The sequence below is a fragment of the Diceros bicornis genome, chromosome 5, assembly GCF_020826845.1.
Source record: "Diceros bicornis minor isolate mBicDic1 chromosome 5, mDicBic1.mat.cur, whole genome shotgun sequence".
NCBI lineage: Eukaryota > Metazoa > Chordata > Mammalia > Perissodactyla > Rhinocerotidae > Diceros > Diceros bicornis.
This window is the reverse complement of record NC_080744.1, coordinates 79,631,109-79,646,755: the sequence shown is the minus strand read 5'-3', so window position 1 is coordinate 79,646,755 and position 15,647 is coordinate 79,631,109. Positions and strand designations below refer to the sequence as shown.

At 37.0% G+C, this 15,647-nt stretch overlaps 1 protein-coding gene across 7 annotated transcripts in view; it reads left to right on the top strand.

The window, feature by feature from the left end:
• TJP1 (tight junction protein 1) overlaps positions 1-15,647 on the top strand; it is a 233,288-nt gene that overhangs the window by 175,598 nt on the left and 42,043 nt on the right. For all 7 annotated transcript variants that reach the window (XM_058542291.1, XM_058542287.1, XM_058542286.1 and 4 more), the window contains 4 exons: positions 699-975; positions 4,498-4,601; positions 5,420-5,588; positions 6,373-6,520. In XM_058542291.1, the coding sequence (XP_058398274.1) occupies positions 699-975; positions 4,498-4,601; positions 5,420-5,588; positions 6,373-6,520 (698 nt within the window). The remainder of the gene's footprint in view (positions 1-698; positions 976-4,497; positions 4,602-5,419; positions 5,589-6,372; positions 6,521-15,647) is intronic.

Below are 15,647 nucleotides of genomic sequence, written 5' to 3'. Positions count from 1 at the left end.
TTGAACTTAAAGAAAGTGAAGGAAATAAATGGACAGGGAAAATTTAACGAGTTGCCAGAGTCATTGAGGAAAGAAAGCCAGAAGAAGGAATTTATACCTAGACTAGAAATTACATATTGGTGAGCTTCAGAAACTGAAAGCAGTTTGTATTGGTGAAGTATAATGGAGTTATTAGTTCCAACACTAAGTTGAATGTTAGTGTGGAGGTCAATAAATTTATCTCTAGAGGTCTATGAGAACTATTGTGGGCCTTGTTTCTGATGGATTCTGAAATTTTTAAGGAATCAAGTTGAGCTTGCAAGTTTGCTATGATTTGGTAACAACTATAGTATATTTGATGGTGTTAGAGTACAGTGCCCCGTCCTTTATTCAAACCACCAACAATTATTAGTTTTCCTTTAAGCTTGTGATTATTACACTTAAAAGATCTTTCTGAATTAATTAAGTGTGGACTTGATTAGGCCCACTATTCCAAATGTGGTTCTTAACCAGATCTGTTTATCAGGAAAGCAGAAAACACAACCATTACAGCAGTATATTCCTGTGGGATTTGTTATGATTGTGTATTATATCTCTCTGATTCATAATTAATTTAATTAATATGGGACCATAAAAATGTAATTTTCCTTTCTCTTAGGAACTGAAAGTACAAATATGAAAATCAGTCAGCTTATTTTGTAATCTTTTTTTATTTGTAGACTATTCGAAGGAAGAAGAAAGTTCAGATACCAGTAAGTCGTCCTGATCCTGAACCAGTATCTGAAAATGAAGAAGATAGTTATGATGATGAAGTACATGATCCAAGAAGTGGCCGTGGTGGTCTGGTTAATAGAAGGAGTGAGAAGAGTTGGGCGAGGGATAGAAGTGCAAGTAGAGAGAGGAGTTTGTCTCCGCGATCTGATAGGCGATCTGTGGCCTCCAGTCAACCTGCCAAACCCACCAAAGTCACATTGGTGAAATCCCGGAAAAATGAAGGTATTCTCTACCAGCTCATTTATCATTTTCACTTGAAAATTTTAAGACTTAATTTTAATGAGAAGTAGAGTTGCCGTCTCTTTGTATCTTTGTTTTTGTTGTCTTTTATCATCTTCGTTCTTGTGTCCTATTGCTATAAGTCAAATCCTGTTATGGCAGCCTTGAGAGATCATCGATTTTCTCTTCTTGCATCATTTTGTTGTAATAGTTGTGGTAGTCGGATTTTGGATTTCTTGTTGGGATCAGTAGTAGCATAACCAGGCAGAGAAGTCTAGGGATTTTGTTTTTTTGGCAGACTGTTTTTTTAAATGGAGAGATTAAGGGGAAGGAGCCCCTTAAAGGGCGTTTCTCTATAATGCAGGACTTCTTTAAAATTTTTGAAACCAAAGCCTAGCTGCCTCCTCTCAATCAAATTTGATAAAAATGAATCTGATTGTGGCTTCTTCCTGCTGTGACCATGTCTCTCAAATGCAGGAAAGCATTTATGACTGATCATTTTGATAAAAAGATTATTATAGTAAGAATATTCTGAAGGCTCACTTTGATCTGCTTTACCAAAACCTAACATATCTCCTGGTTATTGTTCCTCACCCCACTGTTTAGTGGACTTCTCAGTCAACCTGTCTACACTTGCTGTTTCTACTTCTTTTACCACTCCCTCTTCAACCCTCTCTGGTCTCATATCTGTTCCACCCTGCTCCCAAAACTGTTCACACTAAATCCAGTAGAAATTTTCAGTCTTTGTCTCACTTGCCTTTTCAGTACCATTTCACATAGTTAACCACTCCTTGTTTTTTGAAATAATGTCTTCCCTTGGCTTGTGTAGTACTATGTCCTTTTGGGATCCCCCTTGCTTTTCTGTATCTTTGGCAAATAAATTCTCCTCATCTTACCCTTTAATGATCTGTAGATTTCTGTCCTAGAATCTTTTTTTCCATTTAAGATAACCTCTTTAGGCAATCTCATCTACTCTCATTGCCTCAGTCAGCTGCTAATATTGGCAAAACTTATTTGTCCAGCTCAAGTCTGTATACTGTTGTGTTCCAGCTGACCATTAGGCATATTCACTTAGGTGTTCCACATAGGTCCCTCACATGAAACACACATCTCCCTCTTAAAATTTTTCTTTGTGCTTCTTATGAAGTATCCCGTTGAATATATTCCTATCTACCCTGTTTCTCAAGCCAGTCACAGATAACATGGTGGTTATCCTTGACATTTCTTTTTTTCTTTATTTTCCTACGCCCAGTTAATACATTCTAATTTACTAAATACCACTCTTAACCATCCCACTTCTGCCTTTCTCCACTGCCACCGCCCTTGTCCAAGCTACCATCATTTCTTTTTTTTTCTTTCACCTTTATTGAGGTATAATTGACATTGTATATAAATACATAAAATTGTATATATTCAGGTTGTACAACATGATGGTTCGATGTACGTATACATTATGAAATGATCACCACAATCAAGTTAATTAACACATCCATCACCTCACATACTTTTTTTTTTTTGGTGTAGTGAGCACCATCTTCTCTTAATGCACTCATTTAGTCTCATAAACTAGTCTCTGGATCCCTTCCAGTTGATTCTGCAGACTCCTTCACAGAGTTAGAGGATCCTCTGGGATGCTTCTCTGTCTTATTCTTTCAGCTTCTCTTAGTTACTTCTCAGTCCCAGCTACCCTACACTTAGGACTTCAGCAAACCTGCCAAGTCTTTCCTTCATACCTTTTGGTGCATTTGGTTTTTTTTTTTTTTTTTTTGGTGAGGAAGATTAGCCCTGAGCTAAATTCCTTGCCAGTCCTCTTTTTCCTGAGGAAAATTGGCCCTGTGCTAATACCTGTGCCCATCTTCCTCTATTTTATATGTGGGATGCCTGCCACAGCATGGCTTGATAGGCAGTGCGTAGGTCCATGCCTGGGATCTGAACCTTCAAACCCCGGGCCGCTGATACAGAGCATGCGAACTTACCCACTGTACCACCAGGCTGGCCCTTGGTGCATTTGTTTTTAACCATTCTGCTTCTAACACCTCCATCACCACACATACACACCCTCATCTTTTAGTTTTAGTATTTCCATCTTTTAGTTTTAGTATTTCCACCTTGATATTTCTTAGGTGATGTTCCAGCCTTAGTATTTCTTCTTCAGGGAGGCCTTTTTTGACCTCTTACTAGACTCAAAACCCTGTATTGCCCCATCTGAACTCTTCATCACGCTCATAATTGCCATGGTAACATCTTTTTCCCTGCTGACTATGTAAGTCACGAGAGTACAGGGACTCCCTCTCTCATTTGCTGCTTTTTGTCCATAGTGCCTGTTAATATTTACCCAAGGAAATATTTGAAATATATTAATATATAAGCAATATTTTGAAGTCATCTCTGTATTTGTTTAATTTTAACTTGAAGGATAATCTTTTAATCAATACTGTATTTCTCTGTGATATAATGACCATTTCTAAAGCACGTATAGTTGACTGCCTAAATCCCCTAAAAAGTCATTTTCTTTTTTAACCCTGGTTCTAGTCCTGCTTGTGAGCACTTTTTGTATATTTGCCTTAAGTTAAACTGTAACTCTGATGTAACTTTTAGAAGCTTGGGTATCAGGTCTGCTAAGTTATCCCATATTAAAAGCAGTTTTGTTTCCAATCTTGGTATGTTTTTGCTTTTGTTTTTGTTTTTAAAACAGTAAGACTCAGAGTCCTTTTCTCTCGCCTGACAGGACCAGGAGCAATCCTTTTCCTATTGACTTTATGTTGTAGTCATTGTTCTAGTTTAAAAAAAAAAAAATCGGCAGCTTTGCAAGCCCCTGGACAGTTTTCTGGACTGTCCTGGTAACTTCCCCAACTCGGCCCACTCCCTCACCCGCAGATACAATTAATGTTGCCTCACTCTTGGACACCTCGTTGGTTGTTAAAAGTAAAGGACTGGCATTTTTAACTCCCACCCACGTCTGCCTGGCTTGTTGTAAGCCTTTGTTTGCTGTAGTAATACAGGGTAGTATGTGCTGGTGCTCTGAGTATGTCTCTCCAGTGTCAAAGATGTGTAGGATCAGAAATATTTTTGCTCTGGGAACTGGGGAAAACAAAAACAGTATATGCTTGGTAACACTAGTCATCAATAAAAGTATCACCCTTTCCAGAGTTTTGCCAGACCTTAAGCAGTTTACTTTTCAGAATTATATTCATTAATAATCCTTCTGAGAAGCCAATCTGTCAGTACAACATAGTCAGAAAGAAATGGGCTTCTCTTTAGGGCTTTCTCTTCTTCAGTAAAATGGGAATACAGTATGTCAGTCTTCTGTTTGAACTACACACTTTCCCTTTGCTTTCACATTGACATTGCAGACTTTTTGATGATTAGAGGAATTGTCCTCTCTGCAGGGTGATCAAGAATAATTTCTTGTTATTGATGGTACTTAAAAACTCTTTATGCAGTGATTATTAGTCTTATGCTTTTCAACTCTATTTAAGTGGCTTAACGGTTTTACACTAAAGACATTTAAATATATTATTTCAGAATATGGTCTTCGATTGGCCAGCCATATATTTGTAAAGGAAATTTCACAAGATAGTTTGGCAGCAAGAGATGGCAATATTCAAGAAGGCGATGTTGTATTGAAGGTATAGTCGTATTCTTACATTTTAATGATCTGAAATAGAAAGCAAGTTCTAGAGTGACCATATAGCTTCTGCTCGTGCTTGAAGCAGTTTTGCCAAAAAGAATTAAAAATCAATGTTTGGGAGGCTGGATAGTTTGCCACTGTCCGTTATTACATGTCAACACTAATGTTTTTCTTTAAGCATAGAGTCATCCTGAGAAAATGAATCACTACAAATGTATGTCATTCACTAGTAGGAGCTATTTTGTAGATAATGATATGTGTATTCTTATACAATTAGTGTTTTTTTGTGTGTTTTTTTTTTTTTTTTTTTTGCTGAGGAAGATTGTCCCTGAGCTAACGTCCGTGACCATCTTCCTCTACTTTATATGGGACGCCGCCACAGCATGGCTTGACAAGCGGTGTGTCAGTGTGCGCCCGGGATCCGAACCTGTGAACCCCAGGCCGCTGACGTGGAGCACGCGTACTTAACCACCTGTGCCACCGGGCTGGCCTCCACAATTAGTGGTTTTGATAACTGCTCTAGATACTATTGAAATGTTTGTTTTTTTAGTTTGCTTATAATTAATAGAAAGTGACAGGCTTTGGGGGAGGGGCTAGGGGATGCTAATTTGGGTTTTCTGACAGAGCAACAGTGTAGTAAAGAGTTTATTATTTCAGGAAGGAGGAGTACTTTGATGCTATAGGAAAGTGTAAAGGGAATATTTTGGTTCTTATAGCAAGCCAAGGAGTAGTTTAGATACTGTTGTTCATAACAGACTAAATTGACATTTGTATTTTTGTCATTTACTTTCATTTATAGTTTCTTTTCTATTGCAGATAAATGGTACTGTGACAGAAAATATGTCATTGACAGATGCAAAGACATTGATAGAAAGGTCTAAAGGCAAGTTAAAAATGGTAGTTCAGAGAGATGAACGGGCTACCCTGTTGAACGTCCCTGATCTTGCTGACAGTATCCACTCTGCTAATGCCTCTGAGAGAGATGGTGAGTATAGTTCGGTTTAGAGATTCCCTTTAAGTAACTTATTTCTTAAAGTACTGGAAAGATTTGACATGTTTGAGTGAAATAATTTTCTACAACCCAGACACCTTCAAAATCTAAGACTTATAGATCTATATATGAGAAATAATTGACATACATCACTGTATAAGTTTAAAGTGTACAGCATGATGGTTTGATTTGCATGTATTGTGAAATGATTACCACAATGTGTTTAGTTAGCGTCCATCATCTCATATAGATAAAATAAAAAGAAAGAAAATTTCTCCTTGTGATGAGAATTCTCAGGATCTAGTCTCCCAACAACTTTGTTATATATCACATAACATTGTTAACAATAGCCATCATGTTGTACATTACATTCCTAGTACTTAATTTATCTTATAGCTGAAAGTTTGTACCTTTTGACCACCTTCCTCTAATCTACCCCCCTATCTCTGATAACCACAAATCTGATGTCTTTTTCTATGAGTTTGGTGTTTTATTCATTTGTTTTAGATTCCACATATAAGTGAGATCATACAGTATTTATCTTTGTCTGACTTATTTCACTTAGTGTAATGCCTTCAAGGTCCACCATGTTGTTGCTGTAGATTTCTTTTTTTGTAGACAGCTCACCACTATTGATCAGTGGCTTATGAAGTTAATGCTTAAATCATCCATTTTATATGAAATTATATTTAGTAGCTTATATGTATTTCATCAGATTATCTTATATTTTACTATAATCATTTCATGGGAAAATAAATAGCACCCTTTTATTTAACAGACATTTCAGAAATACAGTCACTGGCCTCAGATCATTCCGGTCGATCACACGACAGGCTTCCTCGCCACAGCCGGTCACGATCTCCTGACCAACGGTCAGAGCCTTCTGATCATTCCAGACACTCTCCACAACAGCCAAGCAATGGCAGGTAATCACACTCTATTTAAAATAAAATAGTTGTGTGTGCCTAATACACGTTCCTGGTATTGCTTACAAATAAAACTAGAAGACAGATTTTCTTTTGATTATTCAAGATTAGATCTGTTTTTCTTTATCGATTTAATTATTTCTTATCTAGAAAACAGAGGGGAGTCGAACTTTTTCTAAGGGCCAGATAGTAAATATTTTAGGCATGCAAGCCATACAGTCTCTTATCGCTACTCAACTCTGTCTTTATAGCACAAAAGTAACCTTAGACAATATGTAAATGAATAGGCATGGCTATTTTCCAGTAGGATTTTATTTACAAAAACAGTTAGCCCGCAGCTGCAGTTTGTTAACCCACAGCATTAGAAGATGCTAGCAAGCTTAAGAAATCTGCTTGGGAAAGTCAACTGTAGTAGAAGTCTTTTACTAGACAGATTAACCTGAACTTTGTTTTCCCTTTTAAAGATACACTGTCTAGTATTTATGCCAAAGGTTCTGGTGTGCCAATAATATGTGACTTCCCTGAGTGTGTACTGTCTTTGGGGTCATATATACGTTTGAGAATCTGAAGAAAATTATGACCCTTATCTTCAGAAAAAAGCACATGTACACACATGTGTAGCACTTACATAAAATTTCTGGACATCTCCAGGGCTCTGTAGGCCACCAACTTACTATGGTTTAATAACAGTCCATATGGAGATCTTCTGGAGGCACTTGAAAATTCGAGTCCACAGTTGAACAGTTTAGGATTAGAGATGGTGGTTTGGGACTTAGCTGCATAGAGCCACTAACTATGGCTTAGTTCAAGCCATAGAAGTCACTAAAATTGCTAAGAGAAACAATATGGAGAGAAGGCCAAGAACTGGACTGCATGGAGTACATTCCCTGAGGAAGGTGAAGAGGCAAGGGAGAAGCGAACACAGAAAGCAAGAGTACCTAGCCAGGAGAAAGCTTTTTAAAGATTGCCAAAAACCATAGTGATACAGTTATTGTACAGCGCTGGTTTTACATACTCTGAAGCTGATTTTCTCTAAATTTCAAATTTTAGATTTATAAATTATACTAACCCTGATTTTTATTTTGAGGTTCTAATGATTTTTTTAAAGAAATATTATAGTATGTCACATGCAAAATTGGCTTATCTTATAACTGATCGTCTTTTTAACTGCTGCAGGTTAATATATTAATTCTAAAAGTCTTCCTGACACAGCATAGGTTATCTGAAAAAAGATTGCTGCCACAACATATCCGTAGCAATATAACTAACACCCTAGATGATTCATGGGGAGCAGCTATAATTTTAACACATTTCTTTCACCTAGAAACCATGGTGGTATCAAGCAATTTGGACGTGATTTTCCTTTTTTTAAAAAAAGGAAATATTCATCAAAATTTTGGCCATTTGTTTTTACCGTAAGCAAATTCTAAATCTTACAAAGTTCTTTTTGATATCACTTTTTTTTCCTTTAGATTTCCTAAACACTTGGCATCTGTAACTTTAACTTAAAGGTTGAAGAGGTTTTTAAAAAAGATTAACTATTTTCATATTATATTGAGATGTTTTACTTTTCTTGGGAACCTCAGATATTCTCATGGATAACACCAGTTAAGTGAGATCTTTTAAAAATAGAGAATTCTGGGCCCTGTTCTCAATTCATCTGAGATGGAGGCAGGGAATCCTTTTCTTTTTTTTTTTTTTTTTTTTTTTTAAGTTCCTGGTATCAGTCTTTTCTGTGCGCTACCAGATTTGGGAACTTCTGGTTAGAACATTTAGCATATGCTAAAGAAAAGATAGTATTTTAACTACAGAAGACAAAAGTCTTCCAATTCTTTCCAATTTCTTTTGTGTGTGTGAGGAAGATCAACCCTGAGCTAACATCCATGCCCGTCTTCCTCTACTTTATACGGGACGCCGCCACAGCATGGCCTGACAAGCAGTGCATCGGTGCGCACCCGGGATCCGAACCAGGGCCCCCAGCAGCAGAGCATGCTCACTTAACCGCTACGCCACAGGGCTGGCCCCCCTTTGCAAATTTTTGTGCTGAGAATTTAATTCCTGAAAATTCAGTAACCTGCCTATGGGCAAGGTGTAAAATATTACCAGTTGCTTAAAAGTTTCATCTCCCCCCTAAAGTTAATATTAAAATCCAAACAACTGTGGAGTTTTAATTTAGATGGTGCCCCGTATTTTGAGAAGCAATTTAGATATGAGCAAAATCCTAGTATAAAAAAATACCAGGAGACCTCCATATATTTTGATTTTTCTTATTTAATTTTATACAAGTGTCTTTGTTTTACAAATGTTGTTTAAATTCTGTTGTTTAAAGAAGTGATATCTCTGGGAAAATTTTCACTTCCCCATGTAAAGAGGTCTGGCTTGGTAAAACACCAGCCTCGCCTTGTTCTCTTCCTAGATTTCTGAATATTTTTGTATGTTTTTAGGATATATGGTTATCTGCTGAGAATAATAATATCTTCATTTTGTTAGAGGCAATAAAATATAGTCATTTCTTTTGGCTTCAGAGCCAGACTTCCTGGATTTGACTCCTAGCCTGCCATTGGTTACTTGTATGACTTCGAAACCTTTCTGTGCTTTAGTTTTCTCATTTGCTGTAAAGTAGGCATGGTTGTACGTTACAAAGTTGTGGTGAGAATTAAATGTGTTATTACAATAACGGCACAAATGTTAGCTGCTAGTAGTAGTGGTAGTAGTAGTAGTAGTAGTAGTTGTTTTAGTTGTAGTAGTAGTAGTTAGAGTTTCCAAACATGCTTTCACATCTGCTTATATTGAACCATTTCTAAGATTTCCTCATTCTGTAGGCAAGTAAGCTTAAGCTGAGAGGTTGCTTAAGTTAAGCTGAGAGGTTGCTCAAGTCCAGGGTTACAGAGTTGACAAGAGATAGGAGCCAGGATTAAAACTCTTGGCCATTTGACACAAATCTTTAATCTTACTGGTATAGAGAAAGGAGGAAAGTGGAAGGTTAAGTGCTACTTCATCTTCAGGAACCAAGATCTACAAAGCATTCTATTGTTGTCATGACCTACTTAGGTTCCTCTGTGTGATGTTCTTTTCTTAGAGAGCAAACACTATATGGACACAATTTTGAAAAGAACATTAGAAAAAAAAATTTGGATTGTGAAGATTTACATTTTGTATTATTTAATACTCAGTCGTTCCATAGACTGACCAAGTTCATCTAAGGCTTAAGCTGTTGTCTAAAGTTTTTAGGAATGTATTTTTAAGAAATAGAAAAAAGTCTAATTTATATTTAGCATATCTATTTTATAAAAATGGTTTCTTCCGAAGTACTTGAAAGCAGTGTTTAAAAAAAGATTGCAACTTGGTAAAAATTTTAGATATTCTCTTTATTCATTTTTTTTTCTCCTAAGAGAAATGCCTCCACTAAATTCTGAAGTTAGTGGTGTCAGTATTGATATAGCTATGATATAGCAAATACATGATAATAAATTTGAATTTTACAGATGAGAAATTTCTAGCCTAATTCAAGATGTTGAGCCAAGTCAAACTTTCATGTATTTGGGATTGAAACCTTTTACCTATACAGTCCACCTGTATTATCAGCCTTTTACTATACAGGGTTGCGTTTAAGTTCATGACTTTATTCTCTGCAAGTGCCAGGTAAGTCCTAATACGTATATGTGTAGGGCATGTAATATATCTGCTTCAATACCTCAGATAAAATACCTTTAGATTAAATACCTTTAATTTAAAGTCTTGGCTTTTAAAGATCTAGTTTTCTTATTTACACACTTTACTTTTTTTGTCACCTTCCATGGTTGTTTTCTTTGATATTAGAGAGCTATAAATATTTTTTCATTCTAGTATATGTAGTTTCTGTCAGATATTGCTTAGTTCTCTCTGGAACATACATATAACTTTGCCAATAGGCTAAAAATTATTGTTGAGATATCCACATATATCAGTTGGACGTTTGTTTTTACTATTTCAAAATATAGAAAAGTAACTGTCTTCTGACTGGTGAATCAGATTTTGGTTTTAGTTCTTTGTCTTAAGTAAAAAAGGTTTCATTACCTCCAATTCGATAGGTGCTTTATTCAGAACAAGATTTGCCTGTGATATTGTTGGTAATTAACTTGGTGTAGGTAGTACTACATTTTCCATTTTCAGACACACTGTGAAGTCCTTCATCTTTGTTTTGTTTTGATTTCCCCTTCATCTGTGAATGATAGAAACGGCTAGGTAGAATAATATGATTCATTAAGTGTCTCAGTGAAATTAATCAACCAATTGATGCCTTCTTTCCCATGGCTCCTGTGCCTTACAACTGGACTAATGCAGTTGGTTGTGAGTGATCAAAAGACATCACCGAGAACGTTCTGCAGTGAAGGTTGAAAGATTTTTTTTACCAGTAATTTTGACATTATCCTGCTAATTCTTTAGATTTTATTTATTTATTTTTTTCCCCTTAAATCCCCAGCAGATAGCTGTATGTCATAGCTGCACATCCTTCCAGTTGCTGTATGTGGGATGCGGCCTCAGCACGGCCGGAGAAGTGGTGCGTCGGTGCGCCCGGGATCCGAACCAGGGCCGCCAGCAGCGGAGCGCACGCACTTAACTGCCAAGCCACGGGGCCGGCCCTGCTAATTCTTTCTTTATCGAATATTTATTGGGGCCAGCCTCATGGCCTAGCGGTTAAGTTTGGTGCACTCCGTTTTGTTTTGTTTTGTTTTGTTTTGTTTTGTTTTGTTTTTGTGAGGAAGGTCAGCCCTGAGCTAACATCCGTGGTAATCCTCCTCTTTTTGCTGAGGAAGACCGGCTCTGAGCTAACATCTATTGCCCATCCCCCTCCTTTTTTCTCCCCAAAGCCCCAGTAGATAGTTGTATGTCATAGTTGCACATCCTTCTAGTTGCTGCATGTGGGACGCGGCTTCAGCATGGCTGGAGAAGCGGTGCGTCGGTGTGTGCCCGGGATCCGAACCCGGGCTGCTGGTAGCGGAGCCTGCGCACTTAACCACTAAGCCTCGGGGCTGGCCCCTGGTGCACTCCGTTTTGGCAGTCTGGGTTCCTGAGTTCAAATCCCAGGCACCGTCCTATACCACTCATCAGCCATGCGATGGTGGCGACCCACTTACAAAATGGAGGAAGATTGGCAGTGGATGTTAGTTCAGGGCAAATCTTCTTCAGCAAAAATAAGAAAAATATTTATTGATATCACATGTGTTATCAGTGTATGATTATAAATTATGCCCTGAACAATCTAGGCAAGATCCCTGCTATCATAGAGCTTATAGCCAAGTGAATAAAGTAGATAAGTTTGAAATACAAAAAAATAATTTCCATTAGTGGTGAGTACTATTAAGAAAATCAAGGTGATGTGATAGTGAAGGCAGGGGATGACATGAGATGACATGCTTAGGGAAGAAGGCTTCTCTAAGGTCGCTTCATCTTGAAATGAGTAAGAAAGAGCCCACCAGATGAAGGTCATTACAGAATAAGACATAGCATGTGCTGTTTCTGAGATGGAAACACACTCAGCTTGTTGGAAGAACAACAAGATGATCACTGTGGCTGGATCACAAGAGCAAAGGAAGAGAGTGATTTGGAGTTCTAAGTATTTTTCTCTGTTTTGGAAAAAATGCTTAGGAGGAATGTGAAAGTTAAAAATGTTGTTTATTACTTGAATTGTTACTAAATTTTTTTTGTTAAGATTCTTTGTCTGACATTTCAAAGTGAGTGGAATATTGATGACCCATCCTGAACTTTTGTTATTTAAATGAGAGCCAATTGTTATTTTCAGTCCTTCTGAGAATTATAGGTTACCAGGTTAAAATTCCAATCTGAGGTTTAGTTTTTGCTGTGCTTTTTAGGGGTCTAGGCTGAGGAAAGACCATGGTTGGTACGGTTCTCTAGTTAATGGAAACCCAAGTGTAGTCATGGTGTGCTCAATGATTGCTGATAGATTTTACCCCCTAAGAGGAGATTATGGATCTCATGTTAGAAAGGCAAGCTTATATATTATACTTTATATCTACTACTATAAAAGTATAAATTTTATTTAGTTCATCAGGTGAGAATTGTTTTTTGATACAAGTACAATATAAAGCATAAAATATGGTATTTAAAAACAGATTGTTCCACTTGCTAATGTGGTTAAAAGTACTAAATGTATGAAAAATCTTATTTTCACATTTAAATAATATAGAGCAATCCTCCATTGTTCTTGCAAGAACCTTAATAAAGAAAGAACAGAGTATTGTGACATTGGTCTCCTGTTATAAAATCAGCCAAACATAGCACTTAATCAAAGGGTTGTTTTACTCTAAATATTAATCTAAGTACCTAATAATCATTATACCACCAGTGAATGCTTAAGGATGCTATTCCTTAAGTAAAAAAAAGTCCTCCTCAGTCTTGCCTCAATTATTGGTTTTTAAAAATCGTTCATTTTTATAAAAATTATACTTTTTGAACAACAGGTGTTTTCTTTCTAATTCAAATGGACTAGGTTAGTCATCATCATCATAATAAATGATCAGGTAAGATGAGAAGCTCTGTACAAAATAAGCTTCATAAAAATATGTACCTGGGTTATTGCCTGAAAACCATTTGTCAAAAGGAGCACTATACTCAGATGTTTTCAAAAGCATACACACACATATATTTGTAGAAAATAGATTACAACGTGTAAAGAACAAATTTAAATTGTGAGAAATTAGCTTGCAAATATGGCAAAGGTATAAGGTAATTATTCCCCCTTCCTTCTCAGCATACTTCCTGGGCAACTCCTCACTCTGTGCCCAAGTACCAGCTCAGAATCTCTACATCTCTCTGCCTTTCTCATCCCTAGAATTCTGTATGTGCCATGCAAAGAGAGAGAGAGCATTAATTTTCTAACTGCTATCAAGGAGGAACTGCAGTGTGTAATTATCTGTTCATTTCCCTTTAGAATTTAGAAGATTAACAATGTTTGCAACATTCTGAGTAGTCAGACTTGAGTGTGCCTTTAGTTGTTCTTTCTCATGTATTAGAGCCTCACGTTGAACTCTTCTGTCAGTGGGGAAGAACTTTGGAGTATGGTTAAGTTAGCTTCTAAGCATATCTTTATTGTTAATTGTGGCTGAGTTAGTCCAATAGCCTTTAAAGGGATTAGTACCTAGTTTTTGTTTTCATCTTTAGCTATGTAGGTCTTGCCTGCCTTTATGTAATAAGTGAGTTTCTGAAAAGAAAGCGTAAATTGTTTTTTGTAGGATGAGTCATTTAGTCTCTAACAGGAAGTTGGCTTTATAAAAGGATATTTTACCAGAGTGAATGTTCAGCCTCAGTTTATTTCCCATATTAAAAGGTTGTTTTTAAATCAGCCATAACCAGTCAATTGGGAAGGTGTTTGAGAACTAGAGGTATGAAAGAAAGCTCCATGAAGAATAAGTGAACTGGCATATCATATCAGACAGGGTCTATTCAGGAGATAGCACGCTTTCCATGAACAGGGCAAGTTTAATGTAAAGAGATGAAATATAACGGGATTGGAGTAACAAAGGATTATCTAGTAAGAATTAGAGAACTCTGAGGAATGTAAGAATCGGATGTAAGGAGCAGCCGCTCCCCCTGGTGCTGAGATGGAATGCCAAAGGAAGACGCTCCCCCACCCATCCCCAAGGCTGAGAGCCAGCCTTATTGAAAAGGGCACACCATGGCTCACTGAATGGCAGAGAATTTGCTGTGGTGTGTTGCCATGTGAACCTGCAGGAAATTTGCCCTCTAAGGTGCTTGGGAAAGCCATTCATGGTTAGGTGTCTCATCAGAGACAGTACACTGCAAAACCATCCTAAGGTGTCACTAGGGAAAGCTGCTGACCACTGAGTGCTTTTGAGTGCTCTGTGCTGCAGAAGCCTGCTGAGGGAACACACTAGAAAAGAAAGGAGAGCCGCTTACTCCTGCAGTGTCCCTCCAGGTCCCTTTACGGACCAAGTTGCCTGTGCTCTGCCCACACTAATGGCTCCAAACAGTTGTGATTTTACACCTGAATTTTTTCTTTTAAAACATCTGTTACTCCTTGCTGATCTGATTGAGTGTGTGTTATTCTCCTACCCTGTTTACACAGTTGACTGAATAAGACTTGAAGAAGGCTCTGTTTACAATGAGTCCATGTATGTGAACTGTAAAAACTCTCTTCAGAGACTCCATTCCACTCCATCTTTGTCTAACAACTGTCTTCCATGAAGTTTCTAACCAGCCCAAAGTCTCTAGATAAATGGATCATTACTGTTAGATTGATATGTACAAGTGAATAATCCAAAAAACAAAACCTGTCTCCTTACCCTCCAGGGGAAAAACAAAAATGCCCTCAAGAGGGTCTTGAGGTCCCCTAGAATGTCTGAAGTTTCCATCTAGGCAACCGGGAGCTAGTAGCTCTAGTAGCATACTCTAGTATGGCAGACTCAAACTTGAGTCTGAATCTGGCCAAAGATGGTTTTTGTATAAAATCGGCTTTCCTCATAATAGCAAAAATTATTTTGTAAAGCTTAAATATTATTTGAGAGCCATTAGGGTAGAATTATGTAAGAAGGATTTGAGGAAAATGTATTTTCTTTTCGTTTTCACAGCCTCCCCAGTTTTTTTTCAATAATTGCCACTGATTGTAGACTAATTCTGGGTGTCTAAGTTTTGTTTTTGTCTTGCAGTAGACTTAAAGGTCACATTTTCTCATAATAGAACATTTTAAATGTTTGGAAAAGTTGATTATTTTGTTTTATAATGTAACTCATTGCCGCTAGCCACGTGTGACTATTGGGTATTTGAAATGTGGCCAAATTGAGATGTATTGTAAGTGTGAAATACACACTGGATTTCGATGACTGATTACACAAAAAAAGACTATAAAATAGCTCATTAACAATTTATATTGATTACATAAGGAAATAATGTTTTGGTTATATTGGGTTAAATAAAATGTATTAATTGATTTTACTTCATTTTATTTAATGTGGATTCTGGAAAATTTAAAATTGCATGAGTGACTTGCTTCATTATTCTGTTCACTGCTCTAGATCTACATCTGTTATTGAATAATGCCTCCATCTTTAGGTAGATAACAGAAATGCACAGAAAAGAGCAATGATTTTCAAATATTAATTGTATGAAA